General features: G+C 44.3%; 1 protein-coding gene across 3 annotated transcripts in view; it reads left to right on the forward strand.

Moving 5' to 3' along the window:
* LOC148656742 (uncharacterized) overlaps positions 1 to 11,762 on the forward strand; it is a 29,454-nt gene extending 17,692 nt beyond the window's left edge. Inside the window, exons 3-7 of one of the 3 annotated variants that reach the window (XM_088642562.1) lie at positions 1,071 to 1,364; positions 4,434 to 4,727; positions 7,132 to 7,404; positions 9,406 to 9,572; positions 11,166 to 11,762. In XM_088642562.1, the coding sequence (XP_088498688.1) occupies positions 1,071 to 1,364; positions 4,434 to 4,727; positions 7,132 to 7,404; positions 9,406 to 9,572; positions 11,166 to 11,285 (1,148 nt within the window). In that variant the 3' untranslated portion in view covers positions 11,286 to 11,762. The remainder of the gene's footprint in view (positions 1 to 1,070; positions 1,365 to 4,433; positions 4,728 to 7,131; positions 7,405 to 9,405; positions 9,573 to 11,165) is intronic. The other 2 variants (XM_088642563.1, XM_088642564.1) reach the window with 2 other exon arrangements.
* The last annotated feature ends 2,440 nt before the right edge of the window (positions 11,763 to 14,202 follow it).

Consider the following 14,202-nt stretch of genomic DNA (forward strand, 5'->3'; position numbering starts at 1 on the left):
CAGTCTCTCAGTGCAGGGCTCCTATCCAGGGGCTGGAGATGTGCTCATATACAGTAGTGCCCATCACTAATAAAAGGTCTGCTGACGAACCGGAATGAAGTAATTACACAGCTGTAAGTCTGTCTTCTGGTACATGTAAAGTTATATGTATTAGAGTCAGTTTAGAGTATCACATGCAGTATATTGAGATAATATCCTAGGAAACAGAATGGATTTAGAGAAGGGAGGTCTTGCCTGACCAACGTGTGTGAATTATTTGAAGATTTAACCAAATTACAGCAGGCAGTCAGGGAAACATGCGTGTCTGAATTGAGAATTGGTTATTACAGTAAATAGAAAGTTGCTGGAGGCTGTAGCGTCCTGGGTGGTGAGCCTGCAGTCACACAGGTATTTTATAGAAGGAACTGAGTCCTTTTTTAATCTGAAGGGAGTGTCCCATGCTGACAGGCTGAAGGAACTGAATCTCTTTAGTCTGAAGGGAGTGTCCCACACAGACAGGCTGAAGGAACTGAGTCTCTTTAGCCTGAAGGGAGTGTCCCACACTGACAGACTGAAGGAACTGAATCTGTTTAGACCTGAGCAAAGAGGACTACAAGAGGACTTTACACAAGTATTAAAAATCCTTATAGACCCTGAGAGTTAACCCAATGAAAACATGAAGCAAAGAGCGAAAAAGAAAATTGCATTTAAAACCGTGTACAGGAGGCACTTTACATAGAGAGTGGTAGGAGTGTGGAACAAACTGCCCAACCATGTAGAATATCGATACCCTGATTTCTTTCAAGAAACAGCTGAATGAGTTCCTAGATCAATTAACTAAAGTCCGCCAAATGGGCAAGACGGGCGGAATGGCTCCTCTTGTTTGTAACTTTTCTTACATACATCACTGAGATTGCTCCAGTACAATACCCAGCCGTATAAATGGGTTAAAAATATTCTGCAATCGATTAAAGTCTTATGTCTCAAATACAATGGTTCAATTTGCATCTTTGGTAAGAGACTCCAATAACTCAGGTTGCAAAAAGTTCCCAAAACTGTAACCAGTTCGTCAATTTCACGTTCGTTTACAGGGCTGTGCCTGGGGACTGTGAGGTCTGAAGCACACAAGATCAATTGTCTTGAGGGGGAGTCCGTCCGGCTCCCAGCTCCAGTCAGTAAGAATGGCCTCTTGAAAACAGACAGCGGTGTGCAGGCCTCAGTGAAGAACGGCCGTCTTGACAAGGTCTACAACAGAAAAATCCACTGGTCCAGCGAGGATGGATGTTTCTATATCATGAACCTCACTATTACAGACACTGGGAACTACAATGTGGAAAACCAAGATGGACAGAGCAAGATCACACATTTTTCTCTTGCAGTTTATAGTAAGTATGCCTAATATCAGTCACTGTCACCTAAAAGTGTGCAATCCACTCTGTCTCTGACTGTGTACAGTTATTGTAATTGTTTCTTTGTGTATAACCACAGCGTCTCTGACTGTGTACAATCAGTGTGTCTCTGTCTGGGTACAGTTAATATCCCTCTGTTACTGACAGTGTTTAATCAGTGTGTCTCTGACTGTGTCATATCAGTGTCTCTGTGTACATTTAATGTCACTGTCTCTGTGTACAGTTATTGTCAGTGTGTCTCTGTGTATAATCAATGTCTCTGACAGTGTGTCTGTGTACAGTTAATGTCACTGTGTCTCTGACAGTGTATGACCAGAGTGTCTCTGACAGTGTACAATCAGCGTCTCTGTGTACAATCAGTGTCTCTGACTGTGTACAGTTAATGTCACTGTGTCTCTGACAGTGCAATCAGTGTCTCTGACTGTGAACAGTTAATGTCACTGTCTCTGACAACATACATTAACGTAGGAGTAGGACAATAGGAGTCTCTCTCACTCATTTAGTGTCTGTCCCAGCTGTGCAGCATCTCACCAGGGCAGTAGTCCTCAAGCCTGACAGAGGTTGTGCTGCTGTCGAAAGGGTTAGTGGCTGAGCAGACGAGGGGCTCAGAGAGTCCTGCTGCCTCCAGCTGAAGAGTCAGGTTGGTGGAGAGGGCAGGATTCCTGGTGGAGATCAGTGACCTTCCCTCTGTGAGCCAAGACAGGGTGACCCCTCTCCCGTTCTCCACTGAGCACAGCAGGGAGCAGGATACGTTCGATGGAGAGGCTGAGTAAGAGGCCTGGACTCGTGGCTGGGACACAGGACCTGTACAGGAGAGGAGACAGAAAATCATTTGTCGGACAATTTATTGAGAACTATTTATTGAAGAACAGGAGAACAGTTAGCTAAACACGCTTTGTATACATGATACAGAAAGGGTTAACAAAAGACAGTAATAAATGTTTTCAATAAGAAGCAATTTCAGTCACTAGTTTCTTTTATTCTGTTTGCTATTTCATTTGATTTTCAAAAAAGATAAAAAAGATAAGAGTCTTATAACTGGACTGGAATTTCGAAAAATTGACCTGAGAAAACCAAAATGAATTACGTATTGATAGTGAATCTGATTATCAGATCATGAAAAACCAGATTTGTGCGATAAATCTATCACCCAAAACCCACAACTTCTTAGTGAAAAACAAATGCTCACACATTCTGAAAAATAATTACAAATGAAAAACCTGGAAAAGTTGGTTGGGTAAATGTACACTGTAGGCAGTGTAAACGCACTCTAACACTTCATTAATGAGATCAGAAAAACCCCTTGTGCTCATCCACGAGCTTGGAGAATCTCAGAATGTCATTACTCAGCTTTGACAACATCTCCTTCAACATCATCTGCTTGATGTGATTCACCTCAAGTCGTGGGGTGTGAATACACTTCTCCGCTTTGTCAACTCTGCAGATGCTAGTATTTGATGTGTGTAGCACACCGTTTCGCTAGGGCCCTCCTTGGCAGTAGATCACATAGAAACTCTCAGAGAGTTGAAGCAATAAGACATTTTGCTGACTTTCTTATCGTCTTTCGCTGATGGGCTCCAGGAGACCTATCAAATGAGGCGCAAGTGATTCTTCGTGTCATTTGAAAAGCCGTGCGAGGTTGATCAAATGTTCTTGATAGGAGCACGCTGTGTAAGTCAGAGAAGGATCGCTGTGTTCTCTTTTGTCACTGGCTCACCTCGTCCTGCACAGAACTGCTGATCGACAGAAGGCACCAGATCACCAATGACTACCCCCTTTAAATTCACACCGGAACAATGTGCCCGAAGGACTTCTGAGACCATTTACTGAAAATGGTCAAACAGCCCAAACAGACAAGCAGATCAATTAGTCAATGGCCATCTAATTGATAATCTGTCCTCGGGGCATGCTGGTATCTGACCAGCACTACTAAAGAAAACAAGACACGTTATTCAGAAACCATGGAGAGAGCTCTTCCAGCAGTCTCTCAGTGCAGGGCTCCTATCCAGGGGCTGGAGATGTGCTCATATAGTGCCCATCACTAATAAAAGGTCTGCTGACGAACTGGAATGAAGTAATTACACAGCTGTAAGTCTGTCTTCTGGTACATGTAAAGTTACATGTATTAGAGTCAGTTTAGAGTATCACATGCAGTATATGGAGATAATATCCTAGGAAACAGAATGGATTTAGAGAAGGGAGGTCTTGCCTGACCAACGTGTGTGAATTATTTGAAGATTTAACCAAATTACAGCAGGCAGTCAGGGAAACATGCGTGTCTGAATTGAGAATTGGTTATTACAGTAAATAGAAAGTTGCTGGAGGCTGTAGCATCCTGGGTGGTGAGCCTGCAGTCACACAGGTATTATATAGAAGGAACTGAGTCCTTTTTTAATCTGAAGGGAGTGTCCCATGCTGACAGGCTGAAGGAACTGAATCTCTTTAGTCTGAGGGGAGTGTCCCACACAGACAGGCTGAAGGAACTGAGTCTCTCTAGTCTGAATGGAGTGTCCTACACTGACAGACTGAAGGAACTGAATCTGTTTAGACCTGACCAAAGAGGACTACAAGAGGACTTTACACAAGTATTAAAAATCCTTGTAGACCCAGAGAGTTAACCCAATGAAAACATGAAGCAAAGAGCGAAAAAGAAAATTGCATTTAAAACCGTGTACAGGAGGCACTTTACATAGAGAGTGGTAGGAGTGTGGAACAAACTGCCCAACCATGTAGAATATCGATACCCTGATTTCTTTCAAGAAAGAGGTGAATGAGTTCCTAGATCAATTAACTAAAGTCCGCCAAATGGGCAAGAGTGGCGGAATGGCTCCTCTTGTTTGTAACTTTTCTTACATACATCACTGAGATTGCTCCAGTACAATACCCAGCCGTATAAATGGGTTTAAAATATTCTGCAATCGATTAAAGTCTTATGTCTCAAATACAATGGTTCAATTTGCATCTTCGGTAAGAGACTCTATTAACTCAGGTTGCAAAAAGTTCCCAAAACTGTAACCAGTTCGTCAATTTCACGTTCTTTTACAGGTCTGTGCCAGGTGACTGCGAGGTCTGAAGCACACAAGATCAATTGTCTTGAGGGGAAGTCCGTCCAGCTCCCAGCTCCAGTCAGTAAGAATGGCCTCTTGAAAACAGACAGCGGTGTGCAGGCCTCAGTGAAGAACGGCCGTCTTGACAAGGTCTACAACAGAAAAATCCACTGGTCCAGGGAGGATGGATGTTTCTATATCATGAACCTCACTATTACAGACACTGGGAACTACAATGTGGAAAACCAAGATGGACAGAGCAAGATCACACATATTTCTCTTGCAGTTTATAGTAAGTGTGCCTAATATCAGTCACTGTCACCTAAAAGTGTGCAATCCACTCCGTCTCTGACTGTGTACAGTAAATGATATTGTTTCTTTGTGTATAACCACAGCATCTCTGACTGTGTACAATCAGTGTGTCTCTGTCTGGGTACAGTTAATATCCCTCTGTTACCGACAGTGTTTAATCAGTGTGTCTCTGACTGTGTCAAATCAGTGTCTCTTTGTACATTCAATGTCACTGTCTCTGTGTACAGTTATTGTCAGTGTGTCTCTGTGTATAATCAATGTCTCTGACAGTGTGTCTGTGTACAGTTAATGTCACTGTGTCTCTGACAGTGTATGACCAGAGTGTCTCTGACAGTGTACAATCAGCGTCTCTGTGTACAATCAGTGTCTCTGACTGTGTACAGTTAATGTCACTGTGTCTCTGACAGTGCAATCAGTGTCTCTGACTGTGAACAGTTAATGTCACTGTCTCTGACAACGTACAGTCAGCGTGTCTCTGTGTACAGTGTAAGAGCATGGCCCAAGTAGGAACCACATCCCCCAGATGAGTGGCTGTTCTCTGTCACATGTCAAGTTGCTGGTAGATAATTGGTGAGGCAACTGCTTAAAAAGCAGGAAGTGGAGGTGTCCTGGGTCAGTCAGGGAGTGGACAGGAGGGCAGGGATATTGGTGCCAGTCAGAGAGTGAGCTCCCATTGCAGAGATGTTTGAGTGAGGTGACCGTGAAGCCAGGGGAAATCCCGAGCCTCTGGAGAGCCGTGGAAACGTCCAGGTCAAGGCTGATACACTCGCAGGAGCTCCAGACTGGAGTGACTGGAACAGAGGCTGACGCGGAGGACAGGAAGGCGGAGGTGGAAAGTCTTCAAGCCCAGAGCAGACAGGCCCCTGCGGAGAAGAGACAGCTGGTCCGGAGAGGGGTGGAAACGCGGAGGCGCTGTGTCTCCAGAGGAAGAGCTCCGGGAGCCGGGGTGCCATGGAGAGGAGGAGGCCCAGACCCAGGAGAAGGAGAGCCCAGAGCCTGAGGGCTGAGCCGATGAGGCTGCAGGAGGGCCTGACTGCAGCACAACCGGCCCAGGAGCAGGCCCAGGCCGACCAGCTGGCCAGCAACATCCCGGGGAAAGGAGCAAGTAAAGGTTTATTCCATGCTGAAAAGAAACACAATATTTTGGCTGTGGAGCCTGCATTCGGCTGTGAGAGAGGGAGAAGTCAGTAGCTGATAAAGCTGGGAGAACAAACGCCAGGAGTGTAGGGGAGGTGGGAGCAGGGGACACTCAGGTGGTGCGAAGTCAAAACCTGCAAATGAACAGAGAGGATTAGAAGGAAACGAGTCTGTCGTTGAGAGAAGGGGGAAGGTGGAATCATTGAATCCGTTTTTAACATGGAACAAACTTTTACTTGTTCCCTTGAAGCCTGTGCATGCTGACATAGCTCCCTACTTGAACTATCGTGGGGAAAGTCCTCACTGGTGAGAAGCAGCAACTGGAAGCCAAGATCTCTCAGCTGGAGGAGAGGCAGAGTGGCAGCAGGGCTGAATGACGAGCTGCGCTCTGAGCGAGGCACATCTCTGCAGCAGGGTGTCCCGACACACCCTTGATTGCTTTAAAATCCGGGGGGAGGTGGCCTTGGAACGGCCGTTATTCAGTCGGCCACCTCATGAAGGGGGTGAGCGCGTGAGGGCACGGCCCCAGCAGGGTCCACCTTCCCAAGATTCCTCTGGAGAAATGAGCTGCTCGGTCACCTGACCTGTTGCAGGAAGCTGATTGGCCAGCTGACTATTTAAAAAGCAGGAAGAGGAAGAAGGATGTCTCTCGTCTGGAGGACAAAGACTGATCAGGGACAGAAGGAATTCGAGGTGCAAGTTGTTCTGAAATATTCAAAAGAGTCTGGGAGAGACTTTGTTTGTATGGAGGCCGGTAGTGTAGCTGCTCTGCCACATTAGTTGGTGACTTTGAGAAATTTCATTAGTAATGCACAGAGGAGTGTAGGCTTTTCTTCCGTTTTATTGGTTGTGGTGTTTTGAATTCCCTGCACTGTAAATAAGATCTGGTGAGTCTGTTGGTCTGGGCCTGCCTAATCTTAAAAGATCCTGTTAACGATGTCACAGCAGTTAATGTCATTGTGCCTCTGGTGCTCAAGCCTCATTGACCATTAACTGTGAGTTACAGGACTTCTGTTTAAGATCTGCTTCGGTGTTTCTCTGGTTTCCTGTTCTCCTGGGCATTAATTAAACCCCAAAATTAATCAATCAAGGAGGATTGTAGAGTTTAGTACTATTTTCTAATTCTTATTTAAGTTCATCCCAGATGTTTCTTTAACCAATGAACTTGAACAATATTTTTGCTTCCCCTCTCTCTATATGCACAGTGTAGTAAAACCCTAGTGCTCTCTGTCTCGTCTCCTGTACAGGTCCTGTGTCCCAGCCACGAGTCCAGGCCTCTTACTCAGCCTCTCCATCGAACGTATCCTGCTCCCTGCTGTGCTCAGTGGAGAACGGGAGAGGGGTCACCCTGTCTTGGCTCACAGAGGGAAGGTCACTGATCTCCACCAAGAATTCTGCTCTCTCCACCAACCTGACTCTTCAATTGGAGGCAGCAGGACTCTCTGAGCCCCTCATCTGCTCAGTCACTAACCCTGTCGACAGCAGCATAACCTCTGTCAGGCTCGAGGACTACTGCCCTGGTGAGATACTGCACAGCTGGGACAGACACTAAATGAGCGAGAGAGACTCCTATTGTCTGTACTGCACTGAGAGATACTGCACAGCTGCTAGAGACCCAGTAAATGAGTGAGAGGGACTCCTATTGTCTGTACTGCAATGAGAGATACTGCACAGCTGCTAGAGACCCAGTAAATGAGTGAGAGGGACTCCTATTGTCTGTACTGCAATGAGAGATACTGCACAGCTGCTAGAGACCCAGTAAATGAGTGAGAGGGACTCCCATTGTCTGTACTGCACTGAGAGATACTGCACAGCTGGGACAGACACTAAATGAGTGAGAGAGACTCCTATTGTCTGTACTGCACTGAGAGATACTGCACAGCTGGGACAGACACAGTAAATGAGTGAGAGGGACTCCTATGGTCTGTACTGCAGTTCTGAATGAGTGGATGGGGAGGTTGATTAGTGGGTTGGTTTTTAATCCTGAAACTCACTGGTATTAACCAATTATATTCCCTAAACAAATACACTAGTAATTTTTAAAATAAAGGCCTTCAAAAGACAGTTTAACTAAAATGTGTATTAAATTCACCTAACAATTGTTATAGAGGGGATGGACAAACTGGAAACAGCTAATGTAAAAAGAGTTACGTTTGGAAGTAACTAAATCACAATTGAAAAGGATTCTACACATCTTTCATATTAATGTCGATACTAATTAACCGTTTCGGTTAAGTCTTAAACCCTTTAATGTATTAGTTACTAGAGAAATACGAGAGATCTAAGATGTTGAAGGAGGTCATGCCTGGATTGCAGGTGCGTCTCCATAACGGCAAAATGTCAGGGGAACAGAGTCAAATCATGAATATAACACCCAATGAGAGAGAACCCTTCAGGAAAGAGGAAGAGCAGTCGCAAGTAGAAGAGAACCAACAGGGGCAGAGGGAAACCTAACAGGATACTTGCTATAACCACAGAACACCGACCTCAGAAATTACTACAGAATACATCTACAGCCGTGACCCAGTCCGGTCACAATCTGTGTGTCATGAGCTTCAGTACTGTCCAGCTCGGCATCTTCGCAAATTAAAGTGATCTGGAATTATACTACACCTTAAAGGAAATGCATCGCTTATAACTGCAACACATTTTCCCAGTAACTACTAGGAAAAAGAATCTTCTTTTTATCGAGCATGGTTGAATTCACTGCACTTCTTAACATCGAGAACTCCACAGTGCAATGGTGCACATGGTGGAGTGTGGCTGCTTGGTGATCGCTACCTGCTGGAAAATTGTGAGCACTGCACTTTGCCAGACTGTATACTTGACCGTGTGCTATCAATACGTGCCCATGTGACCCGTGATTTCCTTATCTGGATCCCATTCCTGATGGGGAATAATAAAACAAGGTAAAAATACTACATAGGTTTAGATTTTGGGAATATCAACAGTGTCCTATAGAGGTAGGTCAGTTGCTTACGATAGATGTGGTTTGGGTTTTGTATGTTTCAGTGAATTTTATACTGCGTATTTATTATACATTAAATAAAGTGTTTGTATATTTATGATAAGGCACAGGAAGTATTTTCATTCACTTAACAGGTCTGTGGTAACTTATAAACAAGTTTAATTGTTGTTGTGCTGAAAACATTTTGAAATACTCACCTACTCTATATTTGTAAAACTAAACCAACAACATGTTTTAATAAATAAATTATTTAGGTGTCGGCAGTGTGTCTGTACTGTATGAACCCCTCTCTCTCAGTGCAGTGTTAATGTACTGGAGTGTCCAGTCAGTGTGTCTGGACTGTATTAACCCCTCTCTCTCAGTGCAGTGTTAATGTACTGGAGTGTCCAGTCAGTGTGTCTGGACTGTATTAACCCCTCTCTCTCAGTGCAGTGTTAATGTACTGGAGTGTCCAGTCAGTGTGTCTGGACTGTATTAACCCCTCTCTCTCAGTGCAGTGTTAATGTACTGGAGTGTCCAGTCCTTATTAAATCTTTGTCTCTGACTGTTTCAGGGAAAGCCTTCCCATCATGGATGATAACTCTAGGAGTAATTGTAGGCCTGGCTGTAGTCCTGTTTATTTTACTGATTGTTTACCGCTGCAAAAATAAACAACAACACAACAACAACGCCAACGCCAACAACAACAACAACAACAAGAAGAAAAAGGAAAAGAAAAATGTAAGAACACAAGCTCTGAATCCATGAATTTCACAAAGTCACGTTGTTCCTTCCCTTCTGTCTTCCCTTATTGAAATGTTTTGCCAGACAGGAGCTGTCTGTCTGGGTCATTAGAGCCTGAGCCCAGGTTTAATCAGGGCTGCTGTTGAACAGGGTCACCTCACAGCTACAGACTCCACACCAGGGCTCACAGCAGCTGGCAGCATTCTGGGCTCTGAACTCTTCTTCATCAGAGGATCACATTGGAGCTGGAGCCTATCCCAGCAAGCAGCAGGCACAAGGCAGGGTACACCCTAGACCGACTGCCAGTCCATCACAGGGCACACGCAGACAAGCACACACTCACGCCACAGCCAGTTTTCCCAGTATGTCTTTGGACTGTGGGAGTAAACGGGAGCACCTCCCACACCTCCACATAGAGACCATGCAAACTCCATACAGATAGCACCCCAGGAACTGAAAGCAGGGCCCCACTGCTGCAAGGCACCACTATGCTGCCCCTGTGTAAATCAATACACCATTGTGTAAATAAGCACCTTAACTTGCATCTTCTAGACAATGTGGGGAACTTAAGTGGCAAACAACGTGCTAGGATATGTAGTTAACAGCTTAGAGTATTTAAATCAAGAGTTATGTAAAAGTGGTCTAACGCACTTTTAAGGATACGTTTAGAATATCGTATACAGTTGTGGTCACTTCACTGTAGACAAGATATTGGAGATCAGGAATCATTCCAGGGCTTGAGGGAATAGCTGACACTGACAAGCTGAAGGAACTGAATCTCTTTAGTCATGAACAGAAGGGTCTAGAAGGGGATTTGATGCAATCAAAATCCTCAAGGGCCCTGACAAAATCAACCCATGAGATTTCTTCTGAATTAATAGTGAAACAAACAAGAGGTCTCCAGCTGGAAACTACAGGAAAATGTGTTTAAAACTGAGTGTGGAACAAGCTGCACAGCCTTGTTAAAGTCGAATCCCTGGTTTCCTTCAATTAATGTATGAGATCAATTAATTACTGATGTCAAAACCTGCCAGATGGATGAAACAGCCTCATCTCAAATGTGACCCATCTTGTGTTCAGGTTGCCAGTCATTCCTGATTATTTGACTTTGCTCTGTGCCCTGCTATTTTGGATTAGAGCATTCTTAGAATCTTTTAAGCAGAATAAAATGTTCGAGGCATCCCCATTGAGATTCTCCTGACCCCAGTAGGTATCCGACAACTTTACCAGTTGTGGGAATCATGGTGCTGCTGTGCTGGTGGCACAGTCTGGATTGGAACCAGAAAGCTGGACCACAGGTCTGGACTGGTGCTTCTGACATGAAAGAGGAAGTTTCTTTCTGTGGTGACAGGTTTCATTCAAGTGCTTAAAATTGACCTGGAACAGCTCGTTCTTTCACACAGATGGATAAGAGTAACAGGATTGTTGATTATCTCTGATCGTTTCACAGTGCTGAATCACAGACCATGTGAACTGCTCTGTATCTGTAGGGTGTCCCACCCACTATCCCAGATAGGAATGTACAGATGTACTAAAATGTAAGACCATACATCCAAGATTTTCACTCCTTTCTCTCTCTGTCTCACACAGACAAAACTAATGACAGCACACACCTCGGTCAAGAGTAGCGTTAATGTACCGGAGTGTCCATCGTCCATCGTCCGTATCTCTCTCGACCCTGCAGAACATCTGTGCTTCAAGAACTACTGATGTAAACGTCTGCATTATGAACACTACAGACCATGGTTTAAACTCTGTTGTGTTTAAGAGGTGGGGTTGGGGTGATCAAATAATTGGCTAAACTAATTATTCTCTTTTAATGTGAAGGGACTTGCTTTTAAGCTTAATTGTATGGATTCATCTTTTACAGAAATGTAACTTGCTCGGCCAATTCAGGCAGTTTCATATTAGTTGTGTAGATTAAACCATTAACTTATCTGGCTGATGAGCTCCAGCACACCTAACTTGCACCTGTACAAGCTTCAGGACATTTTCAAAACCAGAGCAGAGAATTTTAGTTTGCAATAAACTTCTGTCCATGCACTTTTATTGCTTTGGAACTCTTATGTTCCATAACGAATTTGCGGACTTAATTATTACTGCTGTCTTGTCTTGAAATAGTATTGTTGAATTAATTCGGTCATTGATCAAGTTAAAATTCTTTAATAAAAAGGTCAGTTTTTGTCATCGTTGCATTTTAACTGTTCAAGGTTACAGTGCCTTGCAAATATATTCACACCACAATCCAATGATGGGATCATTAATAAACACTTTGTTTTAAGGCGATTCAAGAGTGCGGGAGGTTCTGGTCTGAACCACATTCCCCAGAAGGCAATGTACAGTAACCCACCTTCCTAAGTCACCTAACCTAGTGGCACAAGACAGTGATTTGGGCGACTTTGATAAGCAAGGAATTAGAGAATTCCCATAGCCAATAACATCTGCTCTTCAGGAAGAGGGCAGAGCCTCTCTTATTGCCACAGCAGAGGGAGAGCAACTGAGAAACTTCTCAAGAACCCAAATATCATTCTGCAGGCTCATCAGTGGCTCAGGCATAGATGGGGGGGAGGAAGAGATTTGGGCAATAGGTTGCCATCTTGGGGAACTCCAAAAAGTGCAGTGCATTTTTTTTTAAATGAAGGAATTTGCAAACGAATGCTGGATTTGGGTCAAGCGATCGACCAACTTCATTCTGGATAGAGAACCATTTTTAGTCTGTTTTTGTTGACAAGGACAAGTGACAGTGTTCATCTTTTTATCTGAAGTACAAGTTTTACTTCACTTGTATCCAGTATCAGTCGGTCCACAGCCTGTCTGCCTGCACCACTGGTTCCCCGAGTCCCTGTCAGGCTTCAGAATCCTCCCTGCCTGTCCTGCTCAGTCCCCCTCGCCCTCATCCACATCGCTGTTCCAGCTGACAGCTTAAGATCCGCTGCTGGTCTTACCATCAGTGGGATTGCCACACATATAGTTAGAAATGAAATGGTTCTCAGATCTATAAATGAGAAGACAGTCCTGAAGTACAGACATATTCAGGTTAGAACCACAATGAAACTAATCCGATCCAGACAATGAGAAATAGTCTTTTAGGAGCATAGAATGACTAGACACTACAGTATATTAACACAGCATTAAGAGAGGTTAACAAAGACATGGTGTCTGATCGGACACTATTTTAGCATGTATACATTGCCTTTTCAAACTTTTGATTTTTGATTTTTTGGCAGGCGAGCGGCTTAGCCACAAAACTGGAAAATTGAGCCAGATTTTGTTCTTGAGGAAACAAATGCTTTTCCTGCATTTCAAACGCATCCTAAAGAGCAGCAAATGTGTCGAAAAATGTCTCAGTGGTGTTGAAACCCTAACCCTACCTCAGGCTCCCTAGAACACATCCCAAAAACCCTGCCTAAGTCACCCACGTTTAGAGAGCCACCCAAATGACTCCAAATTAGGCAGAAACATTTAAATCAACAGTTTCAGCCTTAGACTGGACACTACTGTGAAAAACACCAACCCCCAAGACACTACATGAAACCCAGAGTCAGCACTTCACCCAAATAGAAGTGCACATTCTGCTCATCTGTCACTGGTTGATTGCAAAGCCCACCCAGGCTCTTAAGAAGGGACCACTAGTACCTTTCAGAGAAGCCTGCCCAGTTCCAAAAGAAGTCCTTCAAAGACCTTCAGTTCCCTCTTCTCACATGGAAGAACTCTTAGGTCCCCTATTCCACTGCGAGAGCTGGAAGAAACATATTCCTTACAAACTCCCAAATTCGCTTTTTCTTCTGTGCAAAATACACCTCTTTCCTCTCCTTCCCTGGAACCCCTGGCACACTCACCATGGCTAGTGTTCCTTTACCAGGAAGAAATCCGTCTTATTCCCACTTGCACAGTGGGACACCCAGTCAGACCCACCCTTTCCTACACTGGGAGGAACACACGAATCAGTAGGTCTTGGGCGAGACGGGGAACTTCACTCACAGGCACCCACTTTTCCCCATTATAAAACACCAGTCTGTCACTCTGTTGAATTCCAGGTAATCCAGGAATACAGGACACACTCTACCATTGGTTTCTGTACGGTCTGTGGAGGCATCTTTCTTTACTAAAGCCACTCATCAAATCCTTCCAAGGCTTCCTGGTCTCTAACTTCAAGACTAGAACTGGACCTAGGGCTGCCAGCCGATAAAGCACAGGAGCACAATGAACATTAAGTAAGTTAAACACATTGTATGTAACTATTACTCCTAAACAATTTTGCAAATGATTACACTCTGGGTGGAAGTGACATTTCCTTACATTCTGCGTACAGGTCTGATTTCCCCTACATTTTCCCCAAATAGCTTTTGTGTAGGCTTCCACAAACTTGCGTCCTTGACAGAACACCAAACCTCCATTCTCAGCCCACAGTCAATGCAGGAATGCACTTAAAAATACATAACTTCCATCTTCACAAAATGAAACTGGTATTCTCCAAGCACAGCTCCAAATGTCATCATCATCATCCTCCAAGACTCTCACCAGATCACCTTAATTAGACAAAGCCAAGACAAGCATGTAGCAATACCCTCCTCCATCACTGATCCATTTAACATACAAGCAGAAAGATCAGTCAGTTTCTCCCATT

This window comes from Lepisosteus platostomus, chromosome 8 (assembly GCF_059453375.1).
Source record: "Lepisosteus platostomus isolate fLepPlt1 chromosome 8, fLepPlt1.hap1, whole genome shotgun sequence".
Taxonomy (NCBI): Eukaryota; Metazoa; Chordata; class Actinopteri; order Semionotiformes; family Lepisosteidae; genus Lepisosteus; species Lepisosteus platostomus.